Source organism: Manis javanica, chromosome 13, assembly GCF_040802235.1.
Source record: "Manis javanica isolate MJ-LG chromosome 13, MJ_LKY, whole genome shotgun sequence".
NCBI lineage: Eukaryota > Metazoa > Chordata > Mammalia > Pholidota > Manidae > Manis > Manis javanica.
The window spans coordinates 99,309,710-99,327,583 of record NC_133168.1 but is presented as its reverse complement, the minus strand read 5'-3'; the positions used below and the strand labels follow the sequence as shown (position 1 = coordinate 99,327,583).

The window sequence follows — 17,874 nt, the reverse complement described above, 5'->3', positions numbered from 1 at the left end:
TAGTTTATAAATCCAATGACTTTTATTTTACTAATATTTTTATTTTTTATTTTTTATTTAAAAATATTGACCGGTATTCTTTTTTTTTTTTTTTTAGAGGGCATCTCTCATATTTATTGATCAAATGGTTGTTAACAACAATAAAATTCTGTATAGGGGAGTCAATGCTCAATGCACAATCATTAATCCACCCCAAGCCTAATTGTCATCAGTCTCCAATCTTCTGAAGCATAACAAACAAGTTCTTACATGGTGAACAAGTTCTTACATAGTGAATAAGTTCTTACATGGTGAACAGTACAAGGGCAGTCATCACAGAAACTTTCGGTTTTGATCAAGCATTATGAACTATAGACAATCAGGTCAAATATGAATATTCATTTGATTTTTATACTTGATTTATATGTGGATCCCACATTTCTCCCTTTATTATTATTATTATTAATAAAATGCTGAAGTGGTAGGTAGATGCAAGATAAAGGTAGAAAACATAGTTTAGTGTTGTAAGAGAGCAAATGTAGATGATTGACTTTTATTTTTAACTTGAAGGTTTTTAATGTATTAATCCTCTACTGATTTTGGTGAACATATATAAAACCTTTTTGCAAACCATAAGAAAGGAATTTTGAAAATTGTAAATAAAATGACAAGTGATTCTAGAATTTTGACATTCACTTAATCTCAGACTAGAGAATGTTTTCTGAGATGAGCAGGCATATGAAATGCATTTAGTGTTAAACCCCCATCTGCTAAGTGTATTTAAAGTTCTCAGGTCTATCCCACAGTTGCATATAAACTTTTTTTGTTACTATTTTATAGCAGTTAAACTAGGAATTCAATTTCTTTAGGGATATCACAGCCTTTTACGTTCCAAAATACCTAGGGACTCACTAAAAACTGGATTGACATAAATGTCGTAAAAAGCACACAGAATTCCAGCATCTCACACCTGTGGCTGTGCTAAGGCAAGTCCTGTGCCAGACTAGGGCCCTGAGGTCCCAGTCGCACAAGGTCAAAGTCGTGGGGCCCCGGTTTGCGGACCTCAAGCTCCAGACGTGGGGGCGGGGACAGGCGGTGGGGCCTCCCCGTGTCAAAGGGCTCACGTCAAAACCCAGCAGGACCCTGTCGCGCGGGGTGACCTCACTGTTGAGGGTCTTTGTTTAACTAAAGGCACAGATGCACGGCGACCTCGCACCCACGCTGACCGCTGATACCAGGGGTCAGAAGACGCTTCTTGCCTTCTTGTCCTGCACTGTCTCCTATCCCGGGTTCGGACACGTGGCGTTCCGCGGGGAAACTGAGTCAGGCTTCCCAGGAGGAGGACGTAGGCGGGGCGCCGAGCTGCGGGTTGAGGCCGGCGGGGCTGGGAGCGTTTCTGCTCCGAGATGACGACCTGTCGGATGACAGCCTGTCACTCAGGATGCAGGGGGCGGGGTCTGGGAGAAATGTCCAGTTAGGGGCGACAGGGGAGATGTCTAGAGAACAATCAGGGACGCACGGGCGGTGCTCGGAGAACTAGCCAATCAGGAACGTGGGCTCGGGCACTGCCCAATCAGTAGCATCAGGGGCGGGTCTCGAAAAGCTGTCCAACCAAAGGCCCCAGGAGGAGGAGTGCCCGGAGCATCACCCAATAAGGGTGCAGCGCCCCAGAGGGCCGCGCAATCATATCGCGGGATCTTAGAGCTACGGCCAGTCAGGGCCGGAGGCGGGCGCACTCCCGCTGCATGGGCATCGCTCGGGGCCGCAGCGTCTGCTGTGAGCACCCAGCCCGTGCGGGCTCAGGTGAGCCGTCCGCCCCTCTCACCTGCCGGGACACCAGGGCCTCCGGGAGGGCCCGGAGCGGGGCCGCGAGATGGTGAGTGCGCGCGGCCGGGAGGGGCTGGAATAACCCGCGGGAACCCGCCGCGGCTCGGGTCTCCCCGCGCCCCCCCCCCCGGCCCCGAACCCTCCCCGCGTGGGCCTGGGATCTCAGGACGGCCTTGGGTCACCCAGATGCGCACAGCCACCCTCCGCCGGGGCTAGGGGGACATCAGCCCCCAGCGGCTCTTCCCAGCGCACAGCTCTGCGTGGCGGCGGGGCGCGTGGGGAGACCTCCTGGAGGTGGGGGCGCCCTCCCGATAAATCCTAGACCCTAAGGGACCCAGCCCCAGGCCTCGTTCCCCGCTGGGACGTTCGTTGTCGTGTAATCGGATGATGGTTTTGAGAGGAAAAGACAAGTGGGCCCTGTCCCTTGCGTTCCCGCAGTGAAGGGAGGAAAACTAACCCGCAGCACAGGGAAGGCCACCCGGCGAGGTGACGCAGCGACCTGCAAAGCAGAATGCTCCGGAGACCCGGAGCTGACTGCAGCCAGGTGAAAGGAAGGAGGGACACACAGCAGCAATTCACCGGAGAGTTCCGCTTTATGAGGGAAAGGTGCTGGGTTATATAGGAAGGGGCATGAGCTGATTGAGGTGTCACTTCTACGGGGCTGGTGGCTATTGACTAGGTGCTGAGGTTGGGAGGGGGGCGAGAGGTGATTGGGCTTCAGTGGCGCCGGCGGGAACCGAGGACCCGGAAGAGAAGCCGGAAGTTCGCCATCTTACTGGTGGGGGCCCTTCATTCCCCCCTTTCTCCTCTATGGGGTTGTGGACGTTGCTTTCTCTCTGGCTGCTTCCTGCTGAACAGGGGCGGAGAAGGGAGTGAGGGCTTGAGGATTGGGAGGAAAGGGTTGATAGGACTCCCCACAGTAAGGACGGGTAGGTGTGCACTTCTTCAGGCTGGAAATCAGTGAAGGTTCCCTGTAACCATAGGTCGAGGACCTGTTGATTCTAATGGTGCCAAGAGGATACGGGTGCCAGAAGCCAGGCGTCTGTGGCCAGTGTTTCCAGGAACAGTTTCCAGCAGGGAGAGGGGTCCATCTCAGCGTGTGGTGAGGAGGTCACGTGAGGGTGAGGGATCTTCTGTGGCCAGAAGCTGGTAGTTCCTGAGTAAAAGCTGGTTGAAAGCTTGATTAGAGATTTTTCCGACTTGGCATTTGATAAACTTTATTATACAGGGTAAGAAGAGACAGGCGAGAAGAATGATTATTATGGGGCCTGCAATGGGCCAGAGCCAGGTGAGGAGGGGGTTTGTTAGTATTGACGAGAATGGGTTGGAATTGGAAGCAGAGTGGAGGCTGGAGGCAAGGTCGGTGAGTTTGGTGATGTCAGTTTCTACAATGCCGGATTCGTTGCTGTAATAGCAGCACTCTTCCCGGAGGAAGACGCAGGTGCCGCCCTTCTCGGCTGTAAGCAGATCTAGGGCCCGCCGGTTTTGAAGGGTGACCTTAGCTAGTGAAGTGACCTGTCTTTGGAGAGAGGCCAGGGAATCGGCAGTGGATGTCAGGGCTCCCTCAAGTTTGGCGTTGAGATCTCTAACTGCCCATAGAGAGTGACCCAAGGCTCTCTCTGAAAATCCTGCCCCAATGGCTGAGGTGGCTAGGGAAATACCGACCATGACAGGAAGGAAAGCAGCCCTTCTTGTGCATGAGGGCAAGGGAGGTTGGAGCTCAAGGAATTCCGCCATGCTGTAAAGTGTAAGCTGTGGGATTAGGGTGACGAGGATGCAGGGTGTGCTGGAGTTGAGAGGCAGTGAGTTGAAAAGACTGCCATTACACTAAAAGAAGTGTCCCGGTTGCGTAAAAGTCTTAGAGTCCGAGGTGGGGGTGTAGATAGACAGTGAAGTGCACTGGAGGCGGGGGAGGAGGCGGGCCTACACAGTGGTGGATGGTGAGATTGTTTGCGTATTCTGGTTCCCATAGGGGTATGTCTGCCAGGGGGCGGAAGGGTTGTCCTTCTGCATGAAAGGAGTAATTGGAGATGTTAAGGGGCACGGCAGCTAGCAGTGGGCGCTGTAGTGATGCGCACAAGAAACAATTGGCGGTGTTGAGGGAGTGGTTGCGAAAGATGGTGGTGTCCTGAATGAGCTGTAACCAAGAGTAGGAGGAATTGGAAGAAGGGCGGGGGTGACAAGATGAAGAGGCGCTATCAAGAGTTTGGAGAATGACTTTTTCGGAATGTCCGATATCTGATGCAACTTGAGAGATCTGGGAATGAGAGGGAACATACTCTCGAGAGATATGAAGGGTACCATGGGGGGTGACCCCCCACAGTAAACTGAGGCTGTGACTCTGGCGGCCCATCGAGAGTCCCGTGGATCTGGGATTGATAAGGAGAATGAGCTGTTGGGATATTTTATGAAACGGTTGAAGGAGTAATACTGTGGGTACTGGGAGTAACCCGTGTAGTGAATGGCGCAAGACAGGTAGGGACATCCCCCGTAGGTGTCTGGCCATCGCCTGCAATAGGCTTGGTTTTGGTCATAGAGGAAGCAGAGGTGGGGTATTAGGGTTAGTGCGTTGGCAGATGGTGCACCTGTGGGTGATTTGGTTAAGTAGGGTTTTGTCTTCAGGAGAGAGAAAAAAAGGATTGTAAAAAATGGATCAAGGATTGGGGGCTAGGATGGAACAGATCGTGTAAGAAGCGGAAGAGAGACTCTTAGTCCTGGGAACAGAGGGTGTCTTGTGATAAGGCTAGAACCGCAAGGGCAGATGGATTGTTGTCTGGTGCGTCTTCTGATAGGGCAACCGACCGGGCTACTCTGTCGGCTTTGTTGTTACCCCTTGTAATGGGGGAGTCATCCTTTTGATGTGATTTGCAGTGGACTATGCCCAGTCGGTGTGGGACTTGTGAAGCCTCTATAAGTTTGGTAATTAAGGCTGAATTAGTGATGGAATTCCCTTTTGTGGTGAGGAGGCCTCGTTCTTTCCATACTGCTGGGTGAGACAAGAGAATGTGGAATACATACTTGGAGTCAGTGTACAGTGTGAGAGACGTGTCCCGGGCCAGGGTGCAAGCTCTGGTGGCTGCAGTGAGTTCAGCCTGCTGATTGGTTGTACCGGGGGGTAGGGCTCGTGCCTCAATGACATCTTCGAGGGACACTACTGCGTATCCTGCGAAGTGGGTGCCCTCATGTTTAAAGGAGGACCCATCAGTAAACCAGATGAGGTCGGAGTGTGAGAGGGCTCCTTGGGAGATCGTGGAGTGGCACGGAAGGAAGCTGTGAAGGGCTTCCGGGCAATCATGCGAGGGAGTATGAGGAGAGTGGGGTAGCGGAAGAAGAGCGGCCGGATTCAGGGGGGGCAGGGGAGGAAAGAAATGTCTGGATTTTGGAGGAAAGAGGACAGTAAGGTCAGGAGTCTGGAGGGAGGGAGAGTCTGTAACTTTTGTAGGTTAAGAGATCTTTTAGGTGATGTGGGGACAGAATGGTAAGGGGCGCCCCGAATGTTAGTTTATGAGCTTCTTTCTGCAAGAGCTGTCCAGCGGCTAATGCCCGTAGGCAGGGGGCCCATCCCCGAACTGTGGGGTCTAATTGCTTGGAGAGATAAGCTACTGGGGCAAAGGATGGGCCATAATATTGGCCTAGGACTCCTAGAGCTTGACTGGACCTCTCATGAATGTATAATGAGAAGGGCTTCGACAAATCAGGGAGATGGAGAGCTGGGGCTTCCACAAGGGCTTGACGGAGCTTAATGAAGGAGTGTCGGGGTGAGGAGGATAATGGTTCTTCAGGGGGGCCCTTGCTGAGGTCGTATAGGGGTCTTGCCAACAGGGAGAAGTTAGGGATCCACGCTCTAAAATACCCAGCCAGGCCTAGAAAGGAAAGGATTTCTGTCTTGGTTTTGGGAACGGGCAGGTCAGAGAGGAGCCGTTTTCTGTCTAAGGTAATGGACTTTCTTTGTTGAGATAGAAGGAATCTGAGGTAAGTGACAGGAGGGGAAGAGATTTGAGCTTTGACGGGGGATACCCGGTAACCTCTGGAAGCTAGAAGGTTAAGCAGGGAGGCAGTGTCAAGTTGAGACTGTTCCCACGAGGGACTGCAGAGTAGAAGATCGTCCACATGTTGTAATAAGGCGGACTTGAAGTGATCATGATGAAACTGTTTGAGGTCCTGAGCTAGGACCTGTCCAAAAACATGGGGACTATCTCGGAAGCTTTGTGGCAAAACTGTCCAAGTGAGTTGTTCAGAATGTCTTGTGTATGGGTCCGTCCAGGTAAAGGCGAAAAAATCTTGGGAGGAGGGGTCCAGAGGGATGGAAAAAAATGCGCCCTTGAGATCTAGGACTGAGAAGTGGGATGCTGAGGCAGGGATCTGCGATAAAAGGCTGTATGGATTTGGAACTAAGGGATGGATAGGGACAACGGCCATGTTGATGAGGCGAAGGTCTTGGACAAGGCGGAAAGATCCGTTGGTTTTTTAACAGCTAATATGGGGATATTAAATGGGGAGTGAGTGGGTCTGAGATAATTTTTGTTTAAAAGATCTTGAATGATGGGTTGGAGGCCTATGAGGGCTGAAGTGGTTAGGGGGTATTGGGCCTGGCAGGTATACTGAGAAAGGGGTCACGTAATTTGATAGAGGCAGGGGGACATAGGGCCACGGAGGGGCTTGTAATGTCCCAAACTCTGGGATTTACAGGGTGTATGAGGGCGGAACCGGAGCTTTCATTGGGTAGAGGGGGGTCGTCGGCTATGAGGGCCATCAGAAAGGGAGTACTGGGGGCTGTGGGAGTGGATATAGTTATGGAAACATGGAGGAGGGAAAGGATGTCCCGTCTTATTTAGTAAAGGGATGGGACACTGGGGCATAACTAGGAAGGAGTGGGAGAAAGGTATGGGATTGTCTTGGATTGTGCATAAAAGCGGGGGGGTTTTAATGGGAAAATCTGTTTACCTCCTACCCCGACTATAGGAGTAATGGCTGGCATGGTAGGGCCCCGGTATTCTCGCAAGACTGAGAAGGTGGCTCCTGTGTCTAGGAGGAAGGAGATGGGGCGACCGTCTACTATTAAAGTAACCCTGGGCTCCTGTTTGGTGATGGAAATGGTCGGGTGAGAAGCTCCCGGGCTCCATCAATCTTCTTCTGCCAGCCCCACTATGGGGGGCTTAGGATGGGGGTTGTTCGTCCAGCTTCCCCTTTGGGTGGTTGGGCAATCAGACCCCCAGTGGCCCTTTTTGTGGCATCTGGGGCATGGGGTGGTAGGAGATCTGGGGGAGGGGCACGCCCTTGACCAATGTCCTTCTTTTCCGCACTTGAAACAAGCTCCTGGGGGGGGCTTGTTTGTAGAGGGGCGCCCAGGTTGTGGTTTTATCAGCTGGGCCAACATTTGGAAGTTGGCCTGATTAGCCTTTTGTTTACGGCGTTCTTTCTCCTCTTCCCAGTTATGGAAGACTTTAAAGGCCACTGTTAGGATCTCAGTCTGTGGGGTAGCGGGGCCCTGGTCTAACTTTTTGACTTTAGCTTTAACGTCGGGGTAGCTTTGAGCTAGGAAGTATGTCATAGGACATGTCTTCCTTCAGGTGTTTCTGGGTCCAGGCTGGTATGCTGTAATAGGGCTTGAGTGAGTCTGTCTAAGAACTCGGAGGGGGTTTCCTCCCTCCTTTGAATTATGTCTTGGAGCTTTTGAAAATTGACTACTTTACGAGCTGCCTTTTTCAGACCTGCTATTAAGCAGCAGGCGAAGATATCTCGAGAGCGGAGACCCACGGCGGTGATATAATCCCAGTGTGGGTCTTGTTCGGGGACAGCGGTGGGGCTAGCGGGGTAGGTGGGGTCAGTCCTGTGGGTTTCGGTAGCGTGCGTTTGGGCGAAGTCCCAAACTCGTCTATGCTCTTCAGGGAGGAGAGTATTGGCCAGGAGCATGAAAATGTCATGATGTGTGAGGCTGTAAGACTGGAGGGTCCACTGAAACTCCCTGATGTGTATGTCGTGGGATCAGTGGAAAAGGAACCATGGCGTTTTTCAAGTTGGGCTAAATCCCCTAAGGAGAAAGGGACGTGAATGCGCATGATGCCTGATCCTGCCACCACCTCCTGGAGGGGGGGCCATAATTTTGGGAGGCCCACGGGACGGAGTCTGCTGGCTCAGTCTGTGGGGGAGAGACAGGTGATAGGGGCAAGGACGGAGGAGGCTCCTGGGACTTAGTTAGAAGGGGGCTGAAAGACTCAGGCTCCATCCGCGGCGGGGTGGGGGGGAAGGTGAGGGGGACGAAGGCAGAGGGGGTGAGGTGGGGGAGGAGATGGTGGTGGAGGAAGGGGGGCTGTTGTAGGAGAGGAGGGAGAAGGGAGAGGACGGGAGGCTCCTGTGGGGGTGGAGGCAGCAGCAGCGGTGGAGGGCGGAGGGGTTGTAGGAGGGGGAGGGGCCGAAGGGGGAAGCCTGTATGGCGGAGGCTCGTCGGCCGGGTCAAAGGTAATGGAAGGGACTGGGAGTGTGGGGAGGGGAGGGAGGTGGCCTGCAGGCTAGGAAAACTTGGGGTGGGGAGCAGGTGGTGCAGAGGCCGGGATTTGGGGCTAGGAGGCGAGAAGCCTCGACATAGGGAATCTCCTTCCATTTTTTCAGGCGCTGGCAGTAGTTAAGAAGATCGCGAGTGACGTTAGGATCAAGAGTTCCCCCTGTGGGCCCTTGGTTGTGATTGTCTAGGGGGTATGTCGGCCAATCTTGGGAGCAGTATTTACGGAGAAGTTTTGGTTTTATATCAGGCGTCAGGGAGAGGGTGGCCAGATGCTTAAGCAGGCATTCAAGGGGTGAACCTTCAGGGAGGGATGAGGAGGCTCCCATGGCTGAAGGACAGAGGAGACAGACAGGGGAAGATGAATGGAGATCCTCCACTGGGAGCAGAACTCAAGGAGACAAAGGGCGTCCCCGATGATCCTTGGTGGTCTGCGGAAACTCGTACACGAGTCGGAATTTTTAGGAAGTGTGGGTCGTCACCCAGACTTCCCTAAGAAGGCAGAGTGCCGGAGTCACGAGGTACTTAGTACTAGGAATTTTCGGCGGAACGGAAGGAGGAGGGGGGAAAAGGGAGCGTTCTCATCCGCCAAGGAGTCACCTCGTTTATGGCTGTTGGAGGGGGGCCTGAGGGTCCACCGCAGCTGTGAAGGCCTGAGGCGGGGAGAGTTCCCACCTCGTCCCTGAGCGTCAGGGCCTTGCTGGACGATCATGGTCAATGGCACTGCGATAGCTCGGGGAAGAGCAGCCCGCTCCAGGGGGAAAACTTACCTAAAGGCCAGAGAGGAGTGGTGAGTGTGAGGAGCCAGCGCTGGAAAAAGAGGACGAGGGCAAGCTGCCTCTGGTGTCGGGGGGAAGACGGGGCCCAGTTGGGGTGTCCCGTCTCCCGGGTTTCGGCACCAATGAAAGGAAGGAGTGACACAGCAGCAATTCACCAGAGAATTCTGCTTTATTAGGGAAAGGTGCTGGGTTATATAGGAAGGGGCATGGGGTGATTGAGGTGTCACTTCTACGGGGCTGGTGGCTATTGACTAGGTGCTGAGGTTGGGAGGGGGGCGAGAGGTGATTGGGCTTCAGGTGGCGCCGGCGGGAACTGAAGACCTGGAAGAGAAGCAGGAAGTTCACCATCTTACAGGTGGGGGCCCTTCACCAGGGTCCTTTGTTCGGGGAGCCCCTCTGGGAGCCGCGAGGGAGGGGTGTCCCACGTGGTAGGATGGCCGGGCTTGACAGGGAGCCTTCGGTCTGCGTGGCAGTTCAGCACTGCCCCTCCCTGGGTTTGTCACCTGGGAAACATGTAGTCACTTATGGGAGCCTCAGGTTACCAGCACATGTAAAATACATTTAATTAACAGAGCATGAAAGATCAGACAAAATATTTCCAAAGGCATGAATTTCAGAAATAAAAAAAAGGCAGTATCTTACATTGCATTTGTTACACCTTTTTGACACCTTACCCGCCACCTCACCCCTACCCTCGCTCATGGTTCAGTAAGTTTCTCAGCTCTGTTCTTTTGAGTGATAACGAATGGAATTCCAGGGCTTAGCCTTGAGAGCCCTCCTGGGGGGTGGAGGGGGAAATGTCCAAGAAATAGAGAAGAATCTCCTTTCCAATACGGCTGCAGAAAATGAATGTCCACAGTGTAATTGGTGAATTAGAAGGATTCACCAAATACCGTTCTTTCCCTTGGCAAGGTGGAGAATTTGTGGCGCTAGACAGTACTGGTGTTTCCTATCACCTGCAACACACTTGGCTTTAATTTACAATACATTGATTCTTGTCCATGAAAGAGGCGGGAATGCAGGCATCTTTCTTGTTTAGATTTTGTTGCTGTCCCTTGCATTCAAGTGTCTGTCCTTTCTGCTACTGCTCTGCGGTCGCTGCCCTGTGGTGACTCCCGTTTCCTAGGAGACGTGGGCCTCCTTCAGGACTTGGTTCCCCCCCCCCCAGCTATTTGTCCCCACCTCTGCTAATCCCATCCTGTCAGAAGTCCTGTTGCTTTAAAAGTCCTTGCTGTGTGATACGCAGGCCCCGGCCTGCATCTCCAGAATATTTGGGCTGTTTTTGCTCATTGTTATTCCTGTTAGGTTTGTAAAATTAGTATTTGTCAAGTCCTAAAAAAAAGACTGGTTTGGAGATGCAGTGCAATTTTATGAAGACGAGGTCTGCCTTGGGAGGTTGATGTCTCAGTAATGCCTGAGTTGTAAGAACAAGTTCCATCTTTTCATTTATTTCATTTTGGTTATTTTTCCTGACATTTTCAAATTTCCATTCCATTCTTTTTATAGCCTTCACTAGACTTAGTGCTAATCAGATTTGCTTTTTGGCGTAGTGTGTGTTATCTTTTTGAAATGAATTTTCCAACTTACTGTTGCTATTCATTAGAAAGGTGATGAGATTTATTTTTATGTTGAATTTTTATCCAGGAATCTCAATAAATGTCCTGCTCTGTGATTGCCTTTTTGTTGTGCTGGAGTCCTACACACACAGTTGTCAGGAGGCAGAAAGACAAGTGGGTTTCTTCTTGGCTCGCCAAGGGCTCCTCTGCGGGGAATCACAAAGGACGTGCGTAGTTCCCTGCAGCCAAGTGTGAAGTGTCACTTGGGAAGCCAATGGGAGTCTGTTACCGGGGTTTTTACTGGGGGCTGGTTACAGACACACCCTCTGCCTAGCACATGCCAAGATTCCAGATTCCCCGAAGGAAGGCCATTCTTGGGCATAAGCCATATTATTAGAGTTAAAAAGCACAGGGGGGCACTCATGTCAGGGTGTGGGGACCCTCCCCAATCCTAGATCCCATGCACCAGCCCAGGGCCAACTTGGGATAAGGCCTTGGGCTGCTCACAGGCTTTCCTGCTTGGACCAGGCGTCTTCACAGCAAAATAATTACCAGCTGGCCCCTGTGCAGTCACGTGGGACCAATTTTCAGTACCGGTTTTCAGAAGTCCTGGACCTATAACCAGTTCACGCAAATTCTATTAACTAATAATAAAGGTCTTAGCAAGCTAAGTGGCTTTTTCCTCACATTCCTGTATTTTTTTCTCTATTCCTTTTCACTTAGCTCAGCTGTCCAGTCCCATGCAGCACAACTCCGGCCAGTAGTTGAAGTGACCCTAGTGCCTCCCAGCAGTCATGGTGTCCTGATAGTGGGCACACTTGAAGTACAGTCCTAGAGGACCCTGTGCCCCTGGAGGTGTAGTGCTTACGGTTGGGGCATCCTGAGCAGGACATGCATTAGGCAGACAGCCGACTCAGTAGGGCCCAATGGTGGCCTGAGGCGCCTCCTGCACTGCAGACCATTCAAAATAATCCACCTCATTCAGTTTCAGAGGGACTCCCTGAGGTCAGTTTCAGATGGTTTTGTCATCCACCTCCTGGTCTGCAAAGCGTCCCTTCCCCTCATCCTCTTCCCAGGTGGCGTTGTTGCCTTACGTCAGTGAGTTAGGGCCTTCTAGCAGATTCCTTGTCTGTGTCTCCAGGACCACCCCAGGCCCTGGTAGGACTCACGTCTCGCCAGACAGCTTTTCTCGTGACTAATTAGTTACGACAGAAGGACACACGTCAGCATCAGCAGAGGGGAGAAACCTGCAGGGACCCCCATGCAGTCTGTTGTGTCTTTGCCGGTGGCATCACAGCATGCCCCCAGTGGGTCGTGACCACACGTGGCTACCAGGGAGGCCCCTCAGAGACTTGGTGCCCGGAATTAATACTGGCAGCTAACCCTGCAAGCATCCTCTGCTCAGCAGGTGCCCAAACTCCAGACACCCAGAAAGAAAGCGGGTGTTCAGCATTGGCACTGCTGTCTGTACACCCAAGACAAGGCATGACCTCAGCCAGGGCAGTGGGAAACCTGAAACCCAAGTCTCCAGCCACCCCCCAAGGCCATCCTTGCCAGCAGTCATTTCTGGGCATACAGGGAAGGCCTGCAGTGTCCACTCTTTCCGCACCCTGGGGAAGGGAACTTTATGGGAGGAGGTGCTACGGATGGCGGTACTAAGTGGCTCAGCACACTGGGGCCTGTTGTCCCCTGTACCTAGAACAGAGATGCTCCTCCATTTGCTGCTCTGCAGAGGAGGTGAATTCTTGCATCAGAATAGTCCTGTGAGAATGTTTTCTCTGCCCGCTGCTCATGGAGGTCAGTGGGTTGATGAACTTTTTTTTTAACCAGGGCCTACGGGAGACACGCTGCCCTATGGTCCCTGTGCTTAGGTGCTGTCCCGGCTTGCTTGCACACCAGCAGGTGAGGACGGGAGATGAAAGAGGTTCAGGGTGCAGCCTCTAGCCGGATTTGTTAGGAGCCACTTCTTCCTGGAATTTGAGATGAGGGAGCGTGTCTTTTGTAGGGAGGCACTGTCTCCCTAGTTCAGTGTTATACTCAGGGACAGAGCCACTGTCACATCTTTGTGACTTCAGTTGAGTCAACCTTCTCCTCAAGGCTAGCAGGAGAGCCCTTTTCTGTTTTGGCATCATCTGACCTTGCTGTGTGAATGTGTGAACTCAAACATTGGGGGGCAGCCACACTGACCCTAGAAATGTGTGGGCATCTCCATCCTTACATCTTTTTAGGACTGTTTAGCTTTGCTGAGCTCTGACTTCTCAGTAACTTCCCATCTTCATGAAAATGCACAGAAAACAGTATACCCCGAGCCCCTGATCACTATCACACACCTAAATTAGCACGAGTGCTTCCTCGGAGGAGTTTTCCATCTGGGCGTTGGAGTTCCTCCTCAGGCCTGGAGTTCCTTAGGACTGGAGGCCAGCTGGGCCTGTGGCAAGTTGGGTGGCACCAGGCCTTGCCCATTTGGTGAGGTGAATGGAAGGAAAGGCCCCTGTCCTTCTGTGTTATTTCTTAAAATCTCATCCAGGTTGGTCTTGGGCTTCCTTCCCATGGTGCTGAGTGACGTGCTGGGCAGCAGGGGAAGGGTCTGGGAGCGTTTGTGTCACAAGGGATCACTGGGTCTCAAGATGCAAATACTTGTTCCGTCCGTATAGCATTTCTTTGAATTCTCCAGTGTGGTCTGAATCCTTTGGTTAGAGAACAAGACACGTCGAGGTCACAGTGAAAACACAGATAATTCAGTGTGTTCATGGTGCTGTTAAATGTATGAGGGTTTGGCCAGAGAGGAGGTCTGATGACTGCATAGAGTAAGTGTTGGGTGGCCACCAAACCCCGTGTGAGCTTCCTGTGAATTGTGTTCAGGTGCTCAGTGGGTCTTGCCCTCCCTCCTGCACATATGTGGGATGTTTCAGGACTCGGTGGTCTTAGAGGACGTGGCCGTGGCCTTCTCCTGGGAGGAGTGGGCCTTGCTGGATGCTGCGCAGAGGGAGCTCTACAGGGACGTGATGCTGGAGACCTTCCAGAACCTGGCCTCTGTGGGTAAGGACGGAGCTGTGCCTTCTCTTAGTCACTTAGAAAAACACTCGCACCTCAAGCCTGTTCTGCAATTTTGAATGTGGAAAGGGTATCATTTATCAAGAGACATGGTCACAGCCACCATTAAGTTAGAATATAACAGTTTCTCCATGAGAAATGAGAATATGTGTACTACACTGAGTTTTTCTTTCTGTAAAGAAAACTCCCTTAGTGTCATCAGTGGATATGGGTTACATAGGGGATATAGGGGACCTAGTGAAATTTGTTTTGGTAACCTTGTGAGACTTTTACTGTGTTTATTAAATCACTTACCATTTTAACCCCTCAAACGGGTTATTGATGACATCCCAGCACAGCTAAACTGCTTGGTGTCTTTTTGGCTAGCAGGTGCCTTCTTGTAAAATTAATTTCCTTTTGCTTTCAGCTGAGGAGACTCAATTTAAGGCCACTGAGTCAGTTTCCCTGCAGGATATTTATGGGAATAATATATCCAAGGAACATAAAACAGCAAAGTTCACCAAAAACAATTACTGGGCCTCTGTTTTAGGAAAAAATTGGGAAGAACTTAGCATTGAAGATCTCCACAAAGACCAGGGGAGACACCTCAGGTGAGTTGCACTCATAAGGGAAAGCAGTATTCCAGAGAAAATCGAAGTTGTGAAATTTAAAAAGCAAAAAAACAAAAAACCCCATAGAAGCCTAGACCACATTTGTTTATTCACAGAGATTTTTCTCAAAAAAAAAAAAAAACTTAAATGTAAATGTTGAGTGTTAGAAACATAATTCAATTGAAAATAATTATAAGGAAAGCTCCTGTTTGAGAAACCCTCTTCTAATAATGACTGTGATCATGGCTTCTTCTGTGGCATTCCATTTATTGGACTTTACACCAACTCAGATAAGGTAGAAAACCTATACATTCTCTGAAATTGGTGAAATTGTAATCCTAATCCTAAGAAATATTAAATCATTAATCAAACCTTCAATAACATGCTTCTGGTTTTTAACAGAAATTACGTGGTGGAGAGACTCTATAAAAGTAATGGTCCATGTGGGGAGGGCTCTAGTCAGATTCCCAATCTCAGCCTGTGCCAGAAAACTCTGACTGGAGTAAAACAACACGAGCACAGTGCATTTGACACTCGATACAGACCATGCCAGTGTCAGCAGTGCCGGCAGGCCTACAGTCGTCGTCCACACCCAAGAGCACATGTGAGAACCCACAATGGAGAGAGATCCTATGTGTGTAAATTATGTGGGAAAACCTTTCTTCGTACTTCTTCCCTCGGCCGGCATGTAAGAAGTCACACGGCGAAGAAAACCTACAGGTGTCAGCAGTGTGAGAAAGCCTTCATTGATTTCTCCAGTCTCAGCAGCCATGTGAGAACTCACACAGGCGAGAAGCCCTACAAATGCAAGGAGTGTGGGAAGGCCTTCAGCTACTCCTCCACATTCCGGAGGCACACGATCACTCACACTGGGGAGAAGCCCCACAAATGCAAGGAGTGTGGGGAGGCCTTCAGCTACTCCTCCACATTCCGGCGACATGTGATATCACACACCGGGGAGACACCCCATAAATGTAAGGAATGTGGGGAAGCCTTCAGTTACTCCTCAGCTTTTCGAAGGCACATGATCACACACACTGGGAAGAAGCCCTATGAGTGTAAACAGTGTGGGAAAGCCTTCATTTATGTCCAGTCCTTTCGAAGGCATGAAAGGATTCACACTGGGGAGAAGCCCTATGAATGTAGCCAGTGTGGGAAAGCCTTCATTCATCCCCAGTCCTTTCGAAGGCATCAAAGGATTCACAGTGGAGAGAAGCCCTATGAATGTAGCCACTGTGGGAAGGCTTTCAGCCACCCCTCATCCTTCCAAGGACACCTGCGTTTGCACACTGGGGAGAAACCCTACAAGTGCCAGCAATGCGGGAAGACCTTCAACTGGCCCATATCCTTACGAAAACACATGCGTACCCACACCAGAGAGAAGCCCTATGAATGCAAGCAGTGTGGGAAGGCCTTCAACTTGTCGGCTTGCTTTCAAGACCATGTGAGGATGCGTCCCGGAGATGAAGCATTTGAATGCAAGCTGTGTGGAAAAGCTTTCTATTGCCACACATCCTTACAAAAACACATGAGAAGGCACACTGCAGAGAAGCTCTATGAGTGCAAGCAGTGTGGGAAAGCCTTCAGCTGGCCTGAACTTTTGCAGCAGCATGTGCGGACACACACCACAGGGAAGCCCCATGAATGCAAGGAATGTGGGAAAGTCTTCAAGTGGCCCTCATCCGTGCCAATTCACATGAGGATTCATACGGGAGAGAAACCCTACGACTGCAAGCAGTGCGGGAAGGCCTTCAGATTTTCCTCCTCCTTCAGAAGACATGTAAGAACACACACTACAGAAAAACACAGCCTGTGTCATGCAGGAAATGCTGCTTCTGGTGAATTCATGCCCAGTGCCCCAGAAAGCTCACATCAGGAGAGAAATCTTTGAAAAGTCATAAATGTGGTATCACCTGTATTCATTGTTCATCATTAAAGTGGACCCATAGGAAGTGTATTTCCTGTTCTTTTGTACATAAACAGGTAAAAACTCCAAGTACTCTTAGTGAGGCTAAATCTGGCAGGTAGTGTTCTCTACATTTCAATAAATAAAACTTTTATCTTTACAATTGTTGGGAGTCATGGGTGTCTTTTAAATATGCAGTCTTCATGTTTTCTTTAAATTTTTCATTAAGAGGTTATTGGACCAGTGACACTTTGGTGCTTGTTGGGATTTTCGTACTGGCTTAGTGTGGCAGAAGCTGGACATCACCCATTGTATATGTTTTGCCTTATTAAGAGAGTACTTGCTCATTTTGGCCAGGGGAGCCTGTCTCTGTTTTTCTTCCAAACAGTTGGCAGAGGTTTGTAATTAGGCAGTGTTTTTCAAAAACGTAATCTCACGTGAGTTGTTATTTTCCACTTTTTCCCTTTGCTGTTTGTCTTTGTTATTGGGAATTGGACAACAGCCTTTTAAGAGACCTTCTGTGACCGTGAGACCCAGAGCTTGAGATGGCTTTTCTGGGATGTGTTAGGGCAGCACGGGTAATACAGGAGCTCCATTTCCCTTTGGGATTCCATGTTCAGATTTGGAACATGGAGTGTGGCAGTTGAATAAGGGCTTTTTGCATACCCAGCTTTCAGCCCATTTTCCTGATTTTTAGCCTTGCTAATCCACAGTATCAACAGAAAAATGTTAAGGGCTTGATTTCCATTTTTCTGTGCAGTGTAGACGTCCACAAACACCTATATGAGCTCCTGTCAGGCTCCACTTGTGTGGTCACTCGCAATTTGGACTGGTCACTAATGGGGTATGATCTCTGATACAATGATTCCCCTGTTCTCTAAACGTTAACTCATTTGTATAAGGTCTAACTGGGATAGGGAATACTTTCTTATTGATACTTATAGTGGCACTGTGATCTTGATTGTGCCATGAAAGCTAGTATTGCAGTAAAGCAAAGCGACATGGGGCTTTGTCGCCTATCCCATTTCTCAGTGTGCTGACCCAGCCCTTCTGTGGGAGAAAAGACACCTTCCTCATGTATTAGATTTTGGGAGATTTCATTTAGAGCTGAATGCTGTTCTTTGATCATGGGTTTAACTATCATGTTTGACTATGTGTTATCAAAAGCAATGTGTATTTTATTTTCAAGGAAAATGTTTCGTAGCTATTTCTTAGAAAAACCTAGTTGCTGTGTTTTCCTGTATACGAACTGTATTAGTTCCCGGGGAGGGGGGGGTGTCTAACAAAGTACTACAAATGGGTGGCTTAGATCTACAGAAAATTTCATCTTGGTCCTGGAGGCAGAAGTCCAAAATCAAGGTGTTGGCCAAATCATGCTTCCTCTGAAGGTGCTGGCTGGGTAGGGAAGGGTCTGTTCCAGCCACCGGGCAGCCTCTTGCAGTTCACTGGCTATGGTAGCTCAATCCTGATCATTCCGAGGTGTGCTCTTTGCATGCACATCTGTTCCACTATGGCGCTATTTTATGAGGACACCACACATGCTGAGTTATTAGGACCTGCCTGATTCCAGTGTGGTCCATCTCACTTTGTCACCTTCAACACTATTTCCAGATAAGGTCACACTCCGAGGTGCTGGGCTTAGGACTCCCACAGGCAGAATATAGGGGGACATGATTCCAGCCAT

At 50.3% G+C, this 17,874-nt stretch overlaps 1 protein-coding gene across 8 annotated transcripts; it reads left to right on the top strand.

Moving 5' to 3' along the window:
* Positions 1-1,437: 1,437 nt before the first annotated feature.
* Positions 1,438-16,355, top strand: LOC108393269 (uncharacterized). 8 transcript variants are annotated; one of them, XM_037018318.2, is made up of 4 exons: positions 1,695-1,855; positions 13,553-13,679; positions 14,224-14,284; positions 14,687-16,355. In XM_037018318.2, exons 1-4 carry the CDS (start codon positions 1,853-1,855, stop codon positions 16,173-16,175), a joined length of 1,680 nt encoding a protein of 559 aa, XP_036874213.1. In that variant the 5' UTR covers positions 1,695-1,852; the 3' UTR covers positions 16,176-16,355. The 8 variants fall into 8 exon arrangements, with proteins under 8 accessions (XP_073076722.1, XP_036874213.1, XP_036874212.1 ...); XM_037018317.2 differs by having other exon boundaries at positions 14,101-14,284; XM_073220619.1 differs by having other exon boundaries at positions 1,719-1,782; positions 14,101-14,284.
* Positions 16,356-17,874: the final 1,519 nt, after the last annotated feature.